Raw genomic sequence first — 22,822 nt, forward strand, 5'->3', positions numbered from 1 at the left:
TGAGACTCTGCAGTGGCATTTTGAGGCAGCAACATTTGGACCCAACCTAAAAATAAACCCTTAAGCCTTTAACTATTTTTATTACCAAGTAACACATGTCATTGACATCCATCAGAGGTGTCCATGGTACACATGACTGATAGCAAAAGAGTAGCTTATACATTCTGACAGTCACTTTAATGTGGATGCTTTAAAACGGCCAAGCGAGGAAGTCCCGCTGAGGCTATGTTTCAGGACATGCGTTTGAGTTGGCAGTGAAGACGGGGGATCAGGAAAGACACGGAGGACAGGGAAGGTGGCAGAGGGGGCAGAGGGAGGGGCTCTGGGGGCAAGGCCATGAGCATGAGATCCCAAGGTGAGGGTCCATCCCAAGGGCGGGACACCCAGGCAAGGGAGAACAGGACGGCCAAGGACAGCCTCCAGTGTCTGTGTCTGGACCTGGCTCTGCTTTGGCCTGTTCTGTTAGAAGGCCTCCAGCCACACACTTGCTTCTGCTGGTGTTTGTGACTCTGTTCTCTGATGCTACAACTGACAATCCCTGGAAAAGCAAAGCAACAAAACCAGCTATAGAAATCTATGTCCAAACGCTTATGGACAAGAGGAGTGTATTAGTCCGTTTTCATGCTGCTGATAAAGACATACCTGAGACTAGGAAGAAAAAGAGGTTTAACTGGACTTAGAGTTCCACATGACTGGGAGGCCTCAGAATCATGGAGGGAGACGAAAGACACTTCTTACATGGTGGCAACAAGAGAAAAGTGAGGAAGATGCAAAAGTGGAAACCCCTGATAAAACCATCAGATCTCATGAGACTTATTCACTACCACAAGAACAGTATGGGGGAAACCGCCCCCATGATTCAAATTACCTCCCACCGGGTTCTTCCCACAACATGAGGGAATTATGGGAGTACAATTCAAGCTGAGATTTGGGTGGGGACACCACCAAACCGTATCATTCCAGCCCTGGCCCCTCCAAATCTCATGTCCTCATATTTCAAAACCAATCATGCCTTCCCAACAGTCCCTCAAAGTCTTAACTCAGTTCTGCATTAACACAAAAGTCCATAGTCCAAAGTCTCATCTGAGACAAGGCAAGTCCCTTCTGCCTACGAGCCTGTAAAATCAAAAGCAAGCTAGTTATTTCCTAGATACACTGGCGGTACAGATACTGGGTAAATACAGCCATTCCAAATGGGAGAAATTGGCCAAAACAAAGCAGTTACAGGGCCCATGCAAGTCTGAAAACCAGTGGAAAATTTTAAACCTCCAAAATAATCTCCTTTGACTCCATGTCTCACATCCAGGTCATGCTGATGCAAAAGGTAGGTTTCCATAGTTTTGGGCATCTCTGGCCTGTGGCTTTGCAGGGAATAGCCCCACTCTGGGCTACTTTCATGGGTTGACATTGAGTGTGGCTTTTCCAGACACACAGTGCAAGCTGTCAGTGGATTTACCATTCTGGGGTCTGGAGGATGGTGGTCCTCTTCTTACAGCTCCACTAGGCAGTGCCCCAGTAGGGACTCCGTGTGAAGGCTTCAATCCCACATTTCCCTTCTGTACTGCCCTAGCAGAGGTTCTCCATGAGGGCCCTGCCCCTGCAGCAAACTTTTATCTGGGCATCCAGGCATTTGCATACATCTGAATTCTAGATGGAGGTTCCCAAACCTCAATTCTTGACTTCTGCGCACCTGCAGGCTCAACACCACATGGAAGCTGCCAAGGCTTGGGGCTCCTACCCTCTAAAACCACAGCCCGAGCTCTATGTTGGCCCCTTTCAGCCATGGCTGGAACAGCTGCGACACAGGGAACCAGGTCCCTAGGCTGCACACAGCATGGGGATCCTGGGCCCAGCCCCCAAAACCACTTTTTCCTCCTGAGCCTCTGGGCCTGAGATGGGAGAGGCTGTCATGAAGTTCTCTGGCATGGCCTAGAGACATTTTCCCCATGGTCTTGGGGATAAGCATTTGGCTCCTTGTTACTTATGCAAATTTCTGCAGCCAACTTTAATTTCTCCTCAAAAAATGGGTTTTTCTTTTCTACTGCATAATCAGGCTGCAAATTTTCTGAACTTTTATACTGTTTCCCTTTTAAAACAGAATGTTTTTAACAGCACCCAAGTCACCTCTTGAATGCTTTGCTGCTTAGAAATTTCTTCCACCAGACACCTAAATCATCTCTCTCAAGTTCAAAGTTACACAAATCTTTAGGGCAGGGGCAAAATGCCACCAGTCTCTTTGCTAAAACATAACAAGAGTCACCTTTGCTCCAGTTCCCAACAAGTTCCTCATCTCCATCTGAGACCATCTCAGCCTGGACCTAATTGTTCATATTACTATCAGCATGTTTGTCAAAGCCATTCCACAAATCTCTAGGAAGTTCCAAACTTTTCCACTTTTTCTTGTCTTCTTTGAGCCCTCCAAACTATTTCAACTTCTACCTGTCCCCCAGTTCCAAAGTCGCTTCCATATTTTTAGGTATCTTTTCAGCAACAACTCACTCTACTAGTACCAATTTACTGTATTAGTCCATTACCATGCTGCTGACAAAGACATACCTGAGACTGGGAAGAAAAAGAGGTTTAGTTGGACTAACAGTTCCACATGGCTGGGGAGGCCTCAGAACCATGGTGGGAGGTGAAAGGCACATCTTACATGGCGACAGCAAGAGGAAGATGCAAAAGTGGAAACCCCTGATAAAACCATCAGCTCTCATGAGACTTATTCACTATCACAAGAACAGTATGGGGGAAATCGCCCCCATGATTCAAATTACCTCCCACCCAGTCCTTCCCACAACATGTGGGAATTATGGGAGTACAATTCAAGATTAAATTTGAGTGGGGAAGCAGAGCCAAACCATATCAAGGGGGCTTCTTGAAACATCTTCCTTCCCCTAGGCCTTCCTTTGCTCCTTCCCTCCCACCTCATGATGGTCTCTTAACTCTGAGAGTGTCTTATAGACAGCTTGAAACAAACTTCCACTTCTCTCCCATGTCCAGCTCTGTTTTTGGGTGCACCAGTGCTTTCCTTCTTTGCCCACTCTATCTTTCTGCTCTCAAAGATAGGGCCTAACTGCTGGGTATGCACAGAATTTATTATGCCAAACAGCAGACTCCATTAGGCCTGGGCTGGGGTCCAAATCTCCAAAGGTTTAGGCAGTAAAACAGTCCAGAAATATCCATTCTAAACCATCCCCCTGCCCCTTTTCTCCCTCAGGCCTGTGTCTACAAGGGCACCACCAGCCCAGCTGCACAGTGCACAGAGCATCAACTTTGGAACCAGCAGAGCTGGATTTTAGTCCCTCTCTGGTGCTTACTAGCTGCTTGAGCTCGAGACAGTGACTTGACCTCTCTAAACCTCAGTTTTCTTATCTGTGCAATACGGGTGACAATGCCTATCTTATGGAAATGTTGTAAGCAAGATAATTCATGGAAAGCCTTTAGCACTGTACCCAGGACACAGTAAATGCTCAAAAGGGTATAAATTCCTGTTGTTATTATTGCCATCTATATGCACAACCTCTAGAACAAGAGTTGCTACCCTGGGGCTCAAAGATGAATTTCAAGTAGTTTGTGAGTCCACTCATAGAAATTAAATGCAAATTTTTAGTTCGATGTGTGTATATTATGGGAGCGAGTTCCTGGCTGTCATCAGAAGTTCAGAGGGATCCATATCTCCACCCTGCCCAAATTAGGAACTTGAGACAGTATTACAGAATGGTCAAGACATAATGGTCAACTCTGAAGTATGACCACTTGGATCAGCCAGCTGTGTGACCTTGGAAACGCACTTCATCCCTCCCCTTGCTTCAATTCCTATTAATAATATGGGACTAACGATAATACACACCCCATAAGGCTGCTGAGAACACTCCATGAGATGTTGCATTTCAAGCTGAGAACAGTGCTTGGCACACAGATGTGTTATATGCACAAGTGTTTTTTATGCAGACACATATACACAGCACACACACTAATATATACACTGCATATATAAATACTGTATCAGTGCTCATTTTCATGATCAGGAAGCACTGTTCCAAAGCCTACAGTTGATTCATCCCACCCTACTCCTTGCTCATTCCCTCCTGTATTCCCTTCTCTGCCTTGGAATTTCCTCTCCATGATCCTTGGCATCTTGAAACACCATATAAGTCAGCAGAAATAATGGGCAGAGAAAGGAGAGCGGGAAGAATCAAAGTCTGGGGCTCAGAAACCAGCCCAGTAGAGGGAGGATGCCATGAAGTTCAAGGTGCAAGTCTTGGGAGTTGCTAAGGACCTGCGGGCTGGCTCTGATGTGGAGTTAGAAGTCAGAGTCTGAGTCTAGCTGCAGAGAGAAGTGGGCCCAAGAGAGGCAGGTGGAGTCTGGCCCTAGTCTAGGGAGTAGGGCTCTGGCAGGCGTGGGCACAGCAGGGTGTGGACCAGCCAGGGGCTTGGGTACATCACAGCACAGTAGGCATCTGAGTGTCCTAGTCCCAGAATGTTCAGCCCTGTGCCACCCTCTGGGAAGGACGGGGCTTCTCTACAGCCAGGCTGGGAAAGATGAACTTGGGGTCCACAGGACAGACAGCACTATCTGCAGCTGAGCAGGAATGGTGGAGAGCGATACTCGGTCATCAAATTAGAAACATCACAAATTCCCAGAAATGATAGTGAAGCAATTCTGCTTGGAAGGGTACAGGATCGATGGTATTGGCAGGCCTTTCATGCCCTCACAGACTACAGAGAAAGTTGTGGTGGCTCCCTCAGCCTGCAGGAAAGGCACAGACGAGGATAAACGTCCACACCAGGGCTATAACGGGCGGCCAGAGAAGGCTGGCATTGAGGGATGGACTCCAGAAACAAGTTCCCTCATACATGAGTTATCCCAATGACTCACAGCCCTGGGTAGTGATTAGAGGGGAAACTATTGAGAAATATATATTTACTCCAATTCTACACTTGATCAGAATGAAACACACATCATTAGCCATAAAAGTAGGATTCAGACAACAGAGCATTATTTGCAAATGATAAACAGACATGGGCACAGATTTAAACATGTACAAAAGATATAAATCTGACCAATGAATGCTGAGTTCTATTGCTACTGAAGGCAGTTCTTATGTGCTGCCTGGATTAGGTGGGTACATTCTTACATGGTTACTCTCCATTCAACAAACTCTACAAAGGGTGGGCCAAGGACTTGTACATAAGAAACCAATATTCTGCCATTCTAGGGAGCCAGAGGCTGCCAGAAAGGATCTCAGAGATCATCCTGAGTAGTCCGTGAGCCAGTAGCACCAGCATCACCTGTGAGCTCCCTGGAAATGCATCTCAGACTGAATGTCCACATTCACAAATTCCCAGCTGATTTGCATGCATGTGAAAGTTTGAGAAGCATCTCTCTAGACCAGTTTTTCAACCTTTTAAAATCAAGGACCCCTTATGAGGATTCACATAAAATGATTGCCTCCTTCTTCAATGTGGTTTAAATTTCAAAATAAAATGAATAAAAACAAGTCAAAGCAAGGGTCATTCTAAAGATGCTTTTTCAAAATGCCCATAACCCTCCCTTCTGGCTCCCACCTACAATGTGAGATGCAACAACCACTCTCCATGATTCCAGGAAGTCAGGACTGGGAAGCATGTCCCCTGGGAAGCATGACTGACAGAGAGCTACAGCCCCACTGTGCAGGTGGCATGTCCATAGCCCAGAGACGGGCCACCCCAGAAGCCCCAACTTCTGCATTGGTGCTTCTTGAGGCAGGGAGCCTCAATTCTAGATAGCTACAAGTGTTAGAAATGACTTGAAGTTTGCTCCCCTGGAATGTACATGTCACAGCCTGAGTGCCACCATCTGATGTCAGTTTTTGACAACAGTCCCCATTTCCCCTAAGAGTCTCCTTCCTTCAAGTGAACACCTGGAAGTCCTTCAACATCCATCTTGCAACATAAAGTCCTTCTTCATCCTGGTCATCCTCCCGTGGTCCCACTTGAGTTTGTCAAAGTCCCTCTTTGAGTCTGGGTAGCAAGGAATATACTTAAGCTTTGCTCTTTTCTTTTACATTTAACCTTACACTAATAAAAAAAATGCATTCTTATTGTAAAAATAACACAACTATGTTACAAAAACTTTTCAATACAAAAGATTAAAAAAGCACTCTTAATCAAGCCATGCTCATACCCATATTATTATTAGCATGCTGCCATATTTCCTTCTAGTCTTATTCAACTGTGTATACATCCTTACATGGTAATGTGCATAATAAACAGATAATTCTGTAGGCAGTTTTGTTATTTTTTAACTTAAATATTTTTTATGCTGCACCAGTCGTGACAATCATTAGTAGCCTCCTGCTCCAGCGTGTAACTGAGAACTGAACTCAGTCCCCCGAGACAGCGATAATAATTTGGCTGTGTCCCCACCCAAATCTCATCTTGAATTCCCACATGTTGTGGGAGGTAATTGAATCATGGGGTCAGGTCTTTCCTGTGCTTTATCATGATAGTGAATGAGTCTCGTGGGATCTGATGATTTTAAAAGGAAGAGTTTCCCTGCACAAGCTCTCTCTGCCTTCTGCCATTCATGTAAGAAGTGACTTGTTCCTCCTTGCCTTCTGCCATGATTTTGAGGCCTCCCCAGCCATGTGGAACTGTAAGTCCATTAAACCTCTTTCTTTTGTAAATTTACCAGTCTTGGGTATGTCTTTAACAGCAGCGTGAAAATGGACTAATACAGATGGTTTGACCAGTTCAGAGGAAAAAGAGAACAGTTTCTTCACCAACGCTTTCAGATGGCAGCTGCATGACATTGTTCATCTTGCACCCCACAGGGTCTCACAAGTGTGGTAACTCTTTGGAGCCCCTTCTTCTACTCTGTACTGGTGTCATCTACTTTTAGGGAAGCTTAAATACACCGGGCATTCATCCATTTATTCATTCAATGGACAAGAATTTGCTGAGACCCACCATGTACAAAGCAGTGTGCTGGGGTCTCTGTCTGCAATGGTGAACATGACAGCTCTGGTCCTATGAGCTCACGGATCTTTCATGGTGGTGACCTCAGCAAAGCAATGGAGCACAGAAAGGGGAAGAGACAGAAATCCAAGGAGAACCCATCACAGGCTAGCCATGGGTGCTTGACTTGCATCCATCAGCTCACAGAATACTCACAGCTCTTTTGCTTTGCAGATGAGGAAAAAGTTCAAGGATACTTGCCCAAAGTCAAAGAGGTAGTAAATTGGTAAAGGCAGGCCTCAACCCCAGGAGTGCCTCACTGTAAAGCTCTTTCTGAATTCCCTAAATTCACATGGAGGTTATAAGATGCTCTTTCTTTCCTGGCTCTCCAGTAGGCTCTAGAAATTTTAGAAGGCTGTTAAGAGGCACTCCCAACAATGTGCTTCAATTATTTCATAAAAGAAAGACAAAAATAACAGAATACCGCCTGGTCTCAGAGGTGTGATTATATTTGGAGAAAGGAGGGGAAAGTGGGACATTTTCTACAGAAGCACATCCACCAGGAGCATGATTTAGACAAAAGTGTAATTTAGATACCTTATTTTTCATTTGACCGGCTAACAAACATTTGTGCAATTTAAATCTTTTCAGAATCACTCTGACAACCAAGTATCCACAAGTTGACTCAATCTGCTTCTTATCACCATCAGACTTTGAAAACTCCACCTCCCGCTTCATAATTACTCCAGGCAATCAGCACCAACTGATCAATCAAACAAAGAAAATTGCAGGTTTGAAGCTTTAATTAAATCTATCCGGCACTATCTAATTAAAGAAAATCTTTACTCTTCTACATACTCCAAAATAGAAGAAGCCCACTCCTTTGGGGTTTTACAAATAATTTGCCATGTTGAGGCCTTCACCTAGCTTACACTGGAGAAGGAGTGCAGTGGAGAAAAGACAGACATTCCCTCTTCCTTTCATTCTTGACTAAGTGCAGGCAAATTCCAACATCGAGGGAGACAGGGCTGTAGAAGAGGTAGGTTTCCTCTCATCCATCACTGTCCTTTGGGTAGATGGGTCCTTGTTCTGGCTGATGGTTGTCCAGGGCCTTTCTCCTGCCCTCCACAGGCCCATGTGGCTGGAGGGCACTGGCTCAGAGCAGGGAGAAAATGCTAAGAACTCGGCCACACCTTGTTAGCATTGGGCTTATGAGCCATGCTGAAGTTCATCTTTCTCCGCTGCAAAATGGGCTGAATATGAAACTTCAATTGGATTGTTGAGAGAAGTCAATAACATAATGTGCCTGAGAAGCCACAACTGTCAAACAGAATTGGGAGGAGCAACACTGAGCGCTTACAAGAGTGGAGCCTTGCAGTGGTGGGTATTTCCAAACCTGCCTCGGTCTGCAAGAGCTCTTTGTGTCTGCGTTCCCCCAGCCTTTCAGACCAAGGCAGGTTTGAAAATGTCCACAACTGCAGTGCTTTTTGCAGACCTAGAAAGCTAGACTAAACTTCTTTATTACCCAGATGTCTTTATCTCTGGACTGTGAGGAATTCCTCTTACAACTGAAATCCAGCTCCACTAACAGAGCTGGGATCTGTCCCTGTTCCCCTTTGCTTTGTAAGGTTTATGTAAGTTTAAGATCTGCCTTGTCTTTGACATGTAACTGTGGAACTCTGGGGAAGGGAGAAGTTGCCTGTGCCTCTGCCAGTTGGCCAAGGCATCATAAAAGCCCCCATATTCCTAGTTGAGAGCCGTTTGGGATAAAATAATCAAACTGGGAAGGAGTCAATTGTTCAGGCTTGCTTCTTTATGAGGCTTGATAAGGTAGCCGCTGCTTATGGAGGGACAAAGGTGGCAGTGGTGATGGGAGAGACTGAACTGGCACAGTGAAAGGCTGCCAGGTACAGAGGAGCTAGCCACTATAAACTTCGTGAAAACATTTTCTCCTCCAGGAAGGATTGAAGACACTGCATTGACAGGCTGCAAGATTCTAGGGGCATCATGGGGTCAGAAACTGCTTCCATGAATTCAACAGCCAGACTAGTAGTCTCTACTATTGATAGTGTCTTCACCAGGTCATCTGGAGAGCCCCAGTCAGCTGTAGCTCCTGGGGCAACTGGTGTGGTAATATGTGAGGTCTAAGTTTACATACAAGTTTATTTCTCACTTATGTAAAATTCAATCAATCAGCAGCAGATGGCGGGGGGGTGGGTTCTGCTCCATGCAGTCATCCAGGCTTCGTCCATCTCCTGTCTCCAGGGAAAAACAAAAAGAGATGACTGCAGAGGAGGTTTTCTGCTCAGACCTGGAAGGGGCACACATCATCTCTGTCCACTTTCTACTAAGTCACATGGCTCCATCTAGATGCAAGGGGACCTGGGAAAATATTGTCCCTACCTAGGCAGCTGCTTCCCACTAATGCCTACACTGTAGAAAAGTGGCAAGATTGATAGTGGGCAATTAGCCTTCTCTGCCACACTGCTTAATGTGCCATTGGAAAATAAACTGTTTGCCCAAGACAAATGCTAGAATTGTTGAAACAGCCAAGAGCAGTACCTACGTACAGTAGAAAGAATCCCAGAAGGTCAGGGATGTTTTATAGTACTTCCACATGCATCTCCAGCATCATTCAATCACACAATTTCAGAGCTGGAAGAAGCTTTGGAGTTCCTCTAGATTTAAACCCTCATATTGTAAGTCAGGAAAATGCAACTGGCACTGAGAAGGAATAGGACTTAGTGAGGATCACAAGCAAACCAGTGGCCAAGCTGGGACAGAACGCAGGTTTCCATGCCCCTGGCCTGGCTCTTCGCACCACATCTTGTGACAGAGTAGACCCACCTAAGGGCACAATAATTTGGCTCTTTTGTCACTTAAAAGTTGAGAATTGATTTAGTTTTAGATTTACCTTAATTCCAAGAGAGTGAGGGACTCAATACTTGGGAGGTGCTTACTTGGGGACCATGTCTGCTGAAAAAGAAACAGAGGGAAGACTAGAATGACAAGTCTAAACCTGCCTCCACCCTGCAGACAGTATTTCTAGGTCACCAGGGTCCCTTGACCACCAATTCTGTGGCCCCAAAGATTCAGGGAATAAAAGTTGAGAAAAGTTATCAGCAGCCACTTGGAAGAGAGGGGATGATGCGGGTCTAGGGGTAGTCACCTCTGCTCTAGGGGAATGTTGCATCTTTGGCCATTATCTCATGATACTGCAGGCAGGACCAATTGTGAGAAGTGATGCAGGCAGCACAGCCTTTTGGACTGAGTCTCAGGCTCCAGAGGGTGTTAAATTTTGGCTGCTATTAAACAGCAGAGTTGGTGAATGAGCAAGGTGAGGCTTTGCCACAAATACTGATTTTGACCTTGAACCACAGGGTCCTACTGTGAGTGGAGATATTGCTCAGGACCCCGACACTGCTGCCCACCTGGCTTTGTGTATCACCTGCTGCCAACCCCTCCCCCATCACGTCTGCCCAGACCCTCCCTTTGGCATTAAGGGATGGAGCACATGGCTGCCCCATGGGGTCACTGCAATTGGTTTCCAGACCCTCATCCCTGGCAGATCCCATTCCTCCCCTTCCACAATTCCCTTCAGCCTTGGTCAGATGGTGCTGACCTGTGTGAACTTGGGTGTCAAGCAGATATCAGGACCCCAGATATCCAGCCTCCCACTCCAAAGCCTGCCTGGTGAAGGACTACGAAGGAAGCAGACTGCAGTAACCCCACAAAACAGGCCACTTCCCTGTCCCAAGAAGCCCTGCCCAGCAATAACCAGCAGGTTTTGCACCCCTCTTTGTCTGTCTCCTTATTAACCATAGATAACTTTCCTGATTAAACACACAGCTCCTACCAACAGGTTTGCCTCTGGATGGCAAATTTGCCAGCATTTAGGGTGAATCAAATATATTTACTTTTCAGATGTTAGGGGTTTGATAAAATCCATAATGCCTTTGGCCTCAAACCCTCTTCCTATTAATTATTAAACCCTTGTGTGTTTCAAGGGTAATTGAATCCATGTTTCTAATTAGTTTACACTTAATTCATCAGAATAATTTTTAAAGGTCTGATGGATGTCCCAATAAGCCTCATGGGCAGTTTAATGAATCTTTATTTAAAAAGAAATTGGACACACACCAAACTGTTAACCACGGTTACCTCTAGGGATCGAGGCTGGGACAAGGGCCTGCGAAAGGAGGCAGCTGCATTTTTCTCACTGTATACACTGCTGCCTTTTGTAAAGCAGAAAATACCTATTACATGTACTATTTTAGAGAAACTGATTAAAAGGGAAAATGGAATGGATTTTTAAAAGCAAACTGAATGAATGAATGCAAATAAATCTAAAGCAATGAAAAGGCATTTTGGTGTAGTGCCAGGAAGCCTTGTTTCTGGCTCTAGGAGACCCCTGGCCCACCCCTATTTAGCCACTGTTTTAGTCCATTCTTGCATTGCTGTAAAGAAATACCTGAGACTGGGTAATTTATAAAGAAAAGAGGTTTAATTGGCTCACAGTCCCACTGGCTGTATAGGGAGCATGATGCTGGCATCTGCCCGGCTCCTGCGGAGGCCTCAGGAAACTTACAACTATGGCGTTAGGCAACAGGGGAATAACCACATCACATGGCAAAAGCAGGAGCAAGAGAGATGGGGGCAGTGGCACACACTTAAATGACCAGATCTCATGAGAACTCACTCACCATTGTGAGGGTGGCACCAAGAGGATGGTGCTAAACTAAGCATGAGAAATCCGCCCCTGTGATCCAGTCACTTCCCACCAGGCCCCACCTCCAACACTGGAAATTACAATCCTACATGAGATTTGGGCAGGGATATAGATCCAAACTCTATCAGCTATTTGGCAGCTTAGAGGCCTTACATGCTTACTTAACTTCTGCAAAGGGAATTAATACTACCCATGTCCTAAGGGTATTGTTGAATTATTAGATAACATGTATAATGCCTGTTTAAAGCCTTTCAGTGTGTCCCACTTTTTTTTTAGATATGTGTCGATCTCCTCAGCAGGGCATACAGGGTCGTTGGGTGCAGCTGGCCCAGGGCCACTCCTCCACCTTCCCACTATACTCCAGCCAAAATGAACCCACCCATTGTCATTCTGCACCTCACCTTTCTCTCACTTTTGCTTAGACCTAAGCACATACTATTTCTTGGCTCAAAACACTCCCATCCTTCCTGCCACGCTCTATTAGGGATCCCTTCCTCCAGAGAGCATTCATTCATTCACTCGGTAAGTATTCATTTAGAATCCACTATATAACAGGCACTCTGTTAGGCCCTGGAGAGCTACAATGAAAAGTAAAAGGGAAATAGTTCTCATCATCAAAAAGCTTATAGCCCTGTGGGGCAGATGGGCATAAATCAAGTAGACAGACAGACAGACACACACACACACACACACACACACACACACACACACGTGTAAAACCATAAAGGGGGAATGCACGGTAATCTGAGCAGGTATCACAGGAGGGTTTGACCAGGTTGTGAGTAAAGGGTGTCCCAGAAGAATTCCCTGGGCAAGGAAGGGACAACCAAGTTACTTGAAGAATAAGTAAGGGATGACTAAGCAAAGAGGCAGGTGGTGGTTGGTGGGGGCAGTCATCCCAGGCCTCCAGATGAGCATCCACAAAGATCTCCCCCAAGGTTAGGTGAGATTCCCCAGTCACAGCACTTACAGCCTGATTATTTAACTGTATCCTAAAGATACTGTAAGTTCCTTGAAGTCAGAGGCTGTCTTGTGAACTTTCATATCTCTGACACCTGGCATTCCTGGTAGGCACTCAATAAATGTAGAACAAATTACCACGAGAGCATGAACACATGTGTCCAGCATGGTGGCTAGGACATAACAGCTGTTGAGTGTCCTCATTCTTTTGTTCTCCTTGCCAGTGTCCTCACTGTTTCCATCCTAAACAAAGACTTTTCTCTCATCGCCATGGGTCCTCCCAGCCTCCTCCTACCCACACAAGAACATTCCCAGAGGGGTTCTGGGAAGCGGACCCTTCAAGGACATCCTTATTGATATGCAAGGCACACCTTTTAAGGAATCCAACAAACAGGTCCTTTGGGGGGTTCTGCTGTGATACATATTCATAAGAAGACAGTAAATCTGGCAAATTTGTGGAATTTTACAACTTCCAAACAGGTGTCTAACGCCAGTTGAGTGAAATCTGCAACTAGCTCCAAATGACTAAAACTACATTGCACCTTAGGCTGATGACAGAATGTGTATTGCCAGTAATTGAAGGAACGAGTTGTAGTGTTTCCCATAACTTGAGCCCAAATGTCTAAATTAAGAGATGCTTAGCTGTGCTTAACTGGTGCAGTCATCATCAGCGCCCTACAAACCCTTCAGTATTTGGGATGTAGTTTATTAGCAGTGTCTTCATAGATTATGTTTGCTCGTGTCCCATTAGAAAACTTCATTCCACATTAAACTGCAATGCAACAGGATGTTTGCCAGCATGGAGAGGCCATCTAATTGCGCAAAAGCAGAGACGTGGGGATTGTTTCAGTAATTCATCCAGGCAGGGCTGACACTGCATTATCTGGAAGGCTCTTTGTTCTTTTCTTGCTAATTTCCAAACTCCTACAGGCTCCCAGCCTTCAGGTCGAGCTCCTACTCCAGTTCCCCACCCTGATCCATTATGAGAAGAATCTGATCAGCTTCTATTGTAAATTTAATTTGAAGCAGCCAGACGCTGCCTTCTGGCACTCTGGGATATGGTTGCTTGTGAATAGCTCCAGATGAAATGTGAGATGCTTTCAAGGAGATGGCTATGAACTCCTGGTAGAGAAAGGGAGTTGTTGGGAGATGAATAGCATCTGCATATAGAATAAGCTGTGTGCAGTGTGTCTATTGCCACCTTTTCATCAATGATGCCAGGTGCAGCTGTAAGTACATAACATCAGTGAGAAGTTCCCATTTTGCTGAGGAGAAAACTGAGGCTCATATGGGCTGCCTCACTTACCCAAGTCCACAGACATAGGAAGAAGATTAAAACCCAGGTATGTCTTATACTAAAGATGTTAACCTCTCAAGCTGGTACACTTCAGGGTTTTTCAAACTGTGCTCTACTGGCATTTGGGGCTAGATAGTTCTTTCCTGTAGACAGTTATCCTGTGCATTGTGGGATGATGATTAGCAGAATCCCTGGCCTCAACCTGGTAGATGTCATCAGCACCCCTCCTCTTGCAGTTGGGACAAGCACAAATTTCTCTAGATGTGGCCAAGTGTCCCCTGGGGGACAAAACTGCCTTCAGTTGAGAACCATTGCTCCACCTCATGACTCACAAATTTATTATTTTGTCTTTTTGCTGAATTGCGTTTTCTAATTTTTCCTACAAACATACAAGTATTCCTTTTGTTTCTATCTCATCATAATTAAAGCAGTTTACATACTGTTTTAATTTATCTTGATCAACCAACCTACAAGGTAGATCTTGATATACCCTCTTTATCAATTAGGATACTGTGCATAAGAGTAAAAGTGACTTGCCAATGCTATGCAGCTAGGAAGGAGCTAGAGCTCAAACTCATGTTGTCTACTGGCAAGACCAGTGTACATTCCACTGTATGGCTCTGCCACAGCAAAGCCAAAAAAAAAAAAAAAAAAGCTTGATTCCCAGCCTTGAAGAGCTTAGAAGCAGCTGGGGAAAGGTGAGGTTAAAGGGGGCTGGGGTTGGGGTAGGAAGGTAATGTTTCAGCCTTTGGTTGGAATGCGTCTGTAAATAAAGAAGATCAGAGTGTTGGAGGGAAAAGGAGAAAAGAGAGATGCCTTAAAAATGCGGTGAGGGGACTTAAAAAGGGAGGAGGTTAGGAGGGGGTGAGGGCTGAAAAACTATTGTGTACAATGCTCACTATTTGGGTGACGGGTACAATTAGAAGCCCAAACCTCACCATCATGCAATGTATCCATGTTAAGAACCAGCACATGTAACCTCCTAATCTAAAATAAAATACATTTAAAAAACGCAGCGAAGGCAGTGACTGCAAAACTTGTACCCATGAAGTTTTTATATTTTATTTTTCTGAGACTGGGTTTTACTGTGTTGCCCATGTGAGTCTTGAATTCCCTGGTTCAAACAATTCTCTTGCCTCAGCCTCCCAAGTAGTAGCTGGGACTACAGGTGGATGCCACTGAGCCCAGCTTATTAAGTTTTCGACAATAAACACAGAAATCCCCCAGGTGATTCAAGCAGAGAAAAATCTGCTGCAGGCCTCTTGGTGGTCTGGCCCCGCTGTCTGTGTGGGAAAAGAGAGGACAGCAGGCTATCATGGGATCAATAATGCCACGATACATACACATTACATACACACACGATACATACATAAACAATTAACGACTGTTCCTGAGCTCAGTGCCTCCTTCAGTGTCTTTCTACCACACCTGAAATTCCCAGTCTGAAAAGTCTGATGAGTGGACTACAGAGGAAGTGTCAGCACAGGCACCAAAACCCTCTGGAAAGGTCAGAGTTCCTGGATCCTAAGAAAAGAAGGGCAGGAAAGGACATAAACAATGTTTCCGGACCACATAAGCATCTGTAGCAGGTGGCTCACATACAACAACACTGTAAGGCAGGTAAATGTCACCTCCATTTTAGAGACGAGGCTCAAAGAAGCCAAACATTGCATGAGGTCATATATTAATAAATGTAGAGCCTAGCTAGGTATAAATCTAGATCTGTCCTCACTGTACCTTTCTGACTCACAGGAAAACACTGAGAGAGGAGGTGACCTACCTGCTCTATCTACCACACAAGTGAAGAAAAATATTAGTGCAGCAAATATCCTGGTAGGCCCTGAGAACACTTTTTATTGGAGACTGGAATTCACTGCAGGCTGATCTGGTTTGTTTTCCATTTCCAAGGCAGACACTGCAGAGTCATCCTCCATTCCCTTCTTTTTCTTACTCCCACTCCACTGCCCTATACATCCACTACTAACTCTGGGGACAGCTCTTTTACATAGCATCATACCCGTCCACGCTATCTTTACCCTTCATTGCTTTAGTACAGGCTACTGCTGTCTCTTGCCTTACCCCACGGTTGCCAGTCTGCCCTCCACCCTAATACATTTTCCACGCTGCAGCCAAATCATGCTGAAATCCGCTGCTTAAAAACCCTTATTAGAAGGGTATCCACAAAACGCCTACAGATAACATTATACTTAATTCTAAAAGACAGAATGTTTTTATCCTAACATCAGGAATAAGTCAAGGCTAGCCACTCTGACCACTTCTATTCAAGATTATACTGGAGGTTCTAGACAGCACAGTCAGGGTAAAAAAGAAATGAGAGGTAGCCCGATTGGAAAGGAAGAATTAAAACTTTTATTCACTTATTTAAACAAACTGAACTAACAACAAATTCAGCAAGGTCACAAGATACAAGTTCAATTTATAAAAATCAATTTATTTCTATATATTAATAATGGCTACCCCAAAAACAATTTTTTAAACCCATTTGCAATAGCATCAAAAAAAATAAAACTTTTATTTAAAAATTTTCTATGTCAAGATGAAGAGGCAAGACAACATGTTCAACTCTGCCTTGCCTGACCCCCTAAATTCTCATAAAAATGATCTAAAGTATATAAAGAGATGGAATATCTACATTAACTTTGGAAACTAAGAAAAAGAGATAGATACCTACACACTGCAAACACGAAGAAATTTCTACAAGATAGAGTCAGTAAGACCTAACTAAGACAAAAGCTAGCTAGGCAGGATGTTGACAGAAAAATACAGCTTAAAACATGTTCGAAAGAAGCAACTTTAACTACTAATAGAATAAAAATCACAGAAAAAAAACAACAAAGAAAACTTACACTAGAAGGCAGATAAAGGGAAGTAACACTAAGGAAGTTTAAAAATAATAGAATGAGTTAAATATCATAGAAAAGCAAACATATCAGTTATTACCGAAAAATATAAGTGAACTACAGTTTCCTGTTAAAGAATAGTGACTCTCAGTCAAGAGTTTTTAAAAATTCAACTACTGTGTATGTTGTGCTAAGAGCTATTCCTAACACAATGACATAGACATATTAAAAATAGAGAAATTGGCAAAGACGGACCTAATCAATGCAAACCTGAAAGAAAAAGGGTGTAATACTGGTATCAAAGTAGAATTTAAAGCAAAAAAGAAAAGTAGGGAATAGGGAATAATTGCAATTTTTATATTGGGGAAAAATATATATATATAATTCACCCTGAAGATCTAATGTTTAAAAATATGGATGTGCTGAAGAGTATAGAATAACAGTGTATAAAATAAAAACTTAGAAATAAAAGGAGAAATTGACATAAGCTACAGTGAGGATGTGAGAGCAATACATTGCCTATCTTGGCAAATATCAGTTAGGCAATAGATACGAAATTAGAAAAATTGATATTAATAACATAAATTTTTCACCCTTCATCCACAGAATATCTTTCCTCATAGAACCCTGAAAAAAAAATGATCTTATGCAGAGGGAAAAAAGTCAACAAATTCTCCAAAGTAGAAATCATAATCTAATCATAATGAAATAAAGCCAGATAATAATTTCTAAAGTATAAACACATATTACTTGAAAATTTAAGGGAAAAACCCTAGAGTCAAAGAAAGAACAAAACTGCAATTAGAAACTCTTTCTAAAATAACAACTAACCATAAAAATTTATGGAATATGGTCAAAGCTGTACTTAGGGGAAATGCCTCTTAATGTTTTTATTATCAAACAAGAAATAATAAAATTAATTTAATTTACAAAATCAACAAAAGAGCAATATTAGCCTAAGGAAAGTGAGAGAAAAGAATGGATAAAGATAAAAGCAGAAATCAATAATTTAGATAATAGAGAATAAAATGGATCGCCCTAGCATTGAAACTTTAAAAAGACCAATAAAACAGACAAACTTCTGGCAAGACTAATTGAGTGAAAGAAAGGAAAGAAAGCAAGAAGTGCACAGGAGCAGATGTGAGAAAGGGATGTGACTCAGACACCACGGAGAAAGAAAGGCTGAGTGGGGAAATTGTACAATCCTAGGCTAACAGTCCTGACATTCTCAACAAAATAGATGATTTTGTTGGCAAGTCCCTGGGCTAACACACAGACAAAAACTGATTCATGAATAAGAAGAAAATCTGATTAGACTAAAAGCCATGCAAGAACATTAAAAAAAAAAATCACAAAGACCCAAGAGTCGCCACGAAGCACACTTGCTGCTGCCTCTTCATAACCCCAGAGCAGCACCATTCCAGTATCAAGGACAGCATCTTCCAGTGTTACCTGGATGTCCTCTAGGGTCATTTCCCCTCCTATCATCCTCTGAGGCGTGAGCGCCTCTGGTTCCAGGGTGCTAAAAGGCAGTGGTCTCCTTCTAGTCCTTCCCCTTTGCTAAACCTGTGTGACCTTGTGAAATGAATTAGAATAAGCAGATCATAAAGATGACAGAGATGAGGGGCACTAACAGGGGTAACCTAATGAAGGTTCAACCCCAGAGCCTCATCCCCATGGCTGGTTGGCCAAGAACACTGTGCTGCGGCTGGCAACACATCTATACTTCTGCATCCTAAGGACAAGAGGAAGCCTCCCCTGCCAGGACCACTCTCTAGGTGATGGAAATTCCCACCCTTCCAAGCTAGAACACAGGCCAGACCAGTCTCCATTCTGCTGAGTCTTCCACACTTCTCATAGTCAAAAAACCTATGTGTCAGAAAAAGACTTGACCACGTATGCAGGGTCCCTACCTTAAGAGCAGAACAAGCTTAAATAACTCCAGCAGGCAGAATTGGAGAATTTGCCTCCAGCTGTCCACACCTCAATCAGTGCCCCTTTGGTCTGATCTGACTTTCTATCTTTCAAACATGCATTCAACATTCATCAGAAGTTCACACGGGTGCCTCATAGATGGTGTCACCTGAGCTCAAAATCTGATGGAGAAGACTGGTCCTCTTGTGAACCGCATCTAGTCTTATGTTTTAGGCACCATCCAGTCCCAGTCTCCCAATTTTGTATCTCTAGCCCTGATGCCCTTGAACTCAAAACCCACATATTCAAGTGCATGTTCAACGCCTCCACCTGGATATCTAATAGATATCTAATAGACATCTAAAATTTTATATGTCCAAACTGAATCTTAACTTCCAGCTCCTCCTGTATCTACGCCCATCTTAGGAAACAACTACTTCTTCCTATGATCATTAAGGCCCAGGAGACTGCAATCATCCTCATCTCCTTTTCTCCCATAGTCCACACCCAATGCAACAACAAATCCTGTCCACTCTGTGTTTGGAATACAGCACAGAGCTGACCATTTCTCATCATGTCCCCACTTCCAGAAAAGCCCCAGCCTCCTTCTCTGCCCTGAGCAGCAGTCTCCAGCCTCACCCCTTTCACTCCATTTTCCTCACAATGGCAAAGGCCATTCACAAAGGGTCGCTTCTCTGCTCAGAACCCTCCAAGGGTTTCCTGTGCCTCAGGATCAAGGCCAAAGTCCCTGCATGTCCTATGTGACCCTGCAGGATCTACCACCTTCTACCACCTCCCAGCCTCACCTTTCCCCTTCCAGAACTCCTACCCGTTGGCTCTGCTCTATCCTCTAGCCACTAGTCTCCTGAATACCCTCCACTGCTTGTGAGATGAATTCAAACTAGCAGAGCATAAAGACAACACCTGGGATGACCTGGAATGAGGATTCCAAAACTGCAAGTCTTCCTCGTCAACATGGCTGGCTTGGCCTGAGTGGACTGTGCCACAGCAAGACTACCCTCCAAAGGGTGGTCCTGTACCCTTTACATTTCCTGTGCTCTTAGCCTAGAAGCTTTCCCCAGATACCTACACAGAATACCACACCATACTTGATATTCAACTCTCTGCTCATAGCTCTCTTTCCCTCCAAAAGACCTTCCCTGACCACCCTATAAAACCCAGCACTTCTGCCGTCACTTTCTTACCCTGTATGCTTTGTCTTCACAGCACCAGACATGTTATATATTTCTGTGCCTGTCTCCCCATTAGCACGTAACCTCCATGAAGGCAGTGGTTTTTCTCACTGCTATACCCCAGCATCCAGGCCAGTGTCAAGACATAACAGAGGCTCATAAAATATTTGTGGAATGAATGAGTGAAGAGGAAGGACTCTAGCCCTTTACGAATGTTTCACGGAACCCTGCTGAACCTCAAGGGAAGACGATCAGCCCAGTCTTTTCTGGGAGAAACTATAGGAGGGGTGGAGGTGGGGAACCTCAGATGCCCCCCGACCTCTGCTGCAGGCTCCCAGACTCATTTCTGTCCTGAGAGGAAAGAGAAGAAGGCTGAAGACTATGCCATAAATGTGTGTATGGCCCTGCTGCCGGAGCTTGGAAGCCAAGGGTTGAGATGCATCTTAAACAAAGCTTTGAGGTTAAGCACTTGGCTGGCAACCACTCATTAGTGCATCATGTCATTAGAAGCAATTAGCACCTCTGGCTCCCCAGGGCTTGGCGGGTAAGACATTAACCCTTTGACTTCCTGAGGAGCCAGGAAGCCTGGCTGACCTGACCTGGACAAGGCTTGTGAGAGAGCCTGGCTGGCCTCCAGGTCACTTGGAGAGTTACGACCCTGGGGTCTTCACCTTTGCTCCAGAAAAGTCTACCCTTTCTGCAGAGGGTGGAAGCCTTCCTCCCATCTTCCTCCTATGAGCTCTCCCCCTTGGGGGGCAGCTCAGAGGTACAGGAAGCCATCTTAGTCTCTCCATGTGTTTCTCTTCCATCACTGGGATGGGGGTTAAGAGGGTGGGAATGCCCCCAAATTCAAGATTCTACATGCATAACCAAGGCCTTGCAAACACAAAGCGAATTCCAGCAAAGTATTGGTGGTTTCAAATACTATGACGCAATGCAAGACATATTCACTGCATCACTATCAGCATTCAACACCCATAGCTCTTGGTTCCAACTTAGATTTCTGTGTGTACAAATAATATACCTGTGCATGAAAAATCAGTTTCTATAGAAAGAGTTGAATTTGTCTCGAACCCTCTTGTGTTTTCTCTCTAGTTTTCCCAAATGTCCTATTCATCAATCCTCCCAACTGGAAACCTCTAAGCAAGAGACATGGATTGGGAAACCAGAGGGGTTGAGGGAGTGTATCGTGAAAACAGTGGTCTTTGTTGATGACCATAAATTTTTCACTTGAGAAAGTTCTTCCTCTTAGTGAACTTGGCTCAGATCCTAGCTGTTTGCTACAGGGAAGGTGGGCAGCATGGTACCTTGTTCGCAGATTCTCTGGCTGGGGTGGACCATCAAACACCGACAGGACATCAAAGTCCTCTTCCAGGGCAAAGGACTGGAACACAAGCTGGATCCTGTGCTGCTCTTCTGCGGTGATGGTCCACGTGCAGTTGGCATAATTGGGGTAGCCATATGGGAACCCTGGGCTCTCAACTGTCCCATTGGGACCGTGCAGTTGGAATGTGCAGTTCTGGCCTGGGAAAGAGAAACAGAGCAGGTCAGAATAGCCAGAATAACTTCTAGAAGCTTCCAGAGAGTCAGGGGCCATGTGTTAGTGAATCATTAACCCATTTTTCCAAGTGCTTCCCACGAGCCAGGCCTGTGCTTGGCACTGAGGGAGGTACAAAGGGTGACTAACATTGACTGTGGGCTTGCTGTGTGCTGTGCACTGACCAGGTGATAAATTGTGTAGCATTTTATTCAAGGCTTAGAGCAACTTTATGCAGTAGAAAATTAAGGCTAAGAGTCTGAACTACAAAGCAACCAATGCCAGGCTGAACTCAGATTCTCCCCCTCTGCAACATGAAATGTCAGAACGACAGTTTCAAACCTCCATTGTCCACAGCCTCCTGGCTCTCAGCTAATTCCTCTCCCTTACTCTCCATAGAAAATAAAAGCCATTACTAAGGATTCCCTTGTCTTCCCAATTCCAAGCCCTTCTAGCCCACCGCATGCTGTCTTCATTCCTGCTACAGAGGAGCCACCACTTCCTCCAACCAAATGGACTCTTTCCAAGAGTCTCGACTCTTCCCTACTCTTCAAGAACAGTATAGGATCCTGTTTCTCTCTTACGTGTGTTCAGTCATTTCCTCTCCACTAGTACCTTCTCATTTTAATGTGCTCAAGACTATCGTTAAAACAATTCCTCACCCCACTCCGCATCTCCCTCCAGCCTTGTCTCTCTCTTCTTCTTCACACCCAAATTTACAGAAAACACAATCTGTCTATACTTTCTGTCTCCATTTTCTTACTTCCCACTCACTCTCCAATCCTGTCAATTCTGCCTTCTGTTCCCATCGATCCACCCAAACAGGTCTACTACCCATGGGCTCAGTGGCTATTTTTCCATCTTCTTGTTAGCTGACTGCTCAGTGCCTCTGATGCTGTTCCTCACCCTCCTTCCAGAAACACTCCTCTGGGCCAGAGGGTCTCAGACCTCACTGTGTACATGCATCACCTGGGGATCTGTCTCAAACGGAGATTCAGATGGACACTGGGGTGGGGCTAAAGAGACTGCCTTTCCACCTTGCTCTCTGGTGATGTGATGATGCCCTGTATGGGATCATATGTTGAGCAGCAATGCCCTGAGCTTCCTCCCACAACACCATACTCCCTTCCTGCCCCTGCTCTTTCTCTGCCTCCTTTCAGGCTCCGTGCCAAGGCCTCTTCTCCTCTCTGTAATTTGGAGGACTTCCCACTTGTGCATTGGTTACTCGCAACGTCGCCATCCAGGATAGCCTTCCCTCTGTGCTCCAGGCCCATCACCCCTTTGGGATGCTCTCAATGTCCCTCCACCCACTCTGTCCTCTACTGTTGCCCACCCCCCACTCAATGAATGGAATTGTGCCTCCAACTCTTTATTTAAGTAAGGCCCACCTAG

The 22,822-nt window shown here is 44.6% G+C and overlaps 1 protein-coding gene across 4 annotated transcripts in view; it reads right to left on the reverse strand.

Annotated features, from left to right (window-relative positions):
• Window positions 1–22,822, reverse strand: part of CSMD2 (CUB and Sushi multiple domains 2) — a 617,682-nt gene that overhangs the window by 528,769 nt on the left and 66,091 nt on the right. For 3 of the 4 annotated variants that reach the window (XM_032246839.1, XM_032246837.1, XM_032246838.1), the window contains exon 1: window positions 21,201–21,414. Coding sequence is in view for 1 of the 4 variants with exons in the window: in XM_032246841.1 (XP_032102732.1) it covers window positions 21,201–21,417 (217 nt within the window). In the remaining 3 variants the exon portion in view is untranslated. Of the gene's footprint in view, window positions 1–21,200; window positions 21,418–22,822 lie in introns of those variants that run through there. The other variant, XM_032246841.1, reaches the window with a different exon arrangement.

Source organism: Sapajus apella, unplaced genomic scaffold (assembly GCF_009761245.1).
Source record: "Sapajus apella isolate SASKATOON/1434 unplaced genomic scaffold, GSC_monkey_1.0 scaffold62, whole genome shotgun sequence".
Taxonomy (NCBI): domain Eukaryota; kingdom Metazoa; phylum Chordata; class Mammalia; order Primates; family Cebidae; genus Sapajus; species Sapajus apella.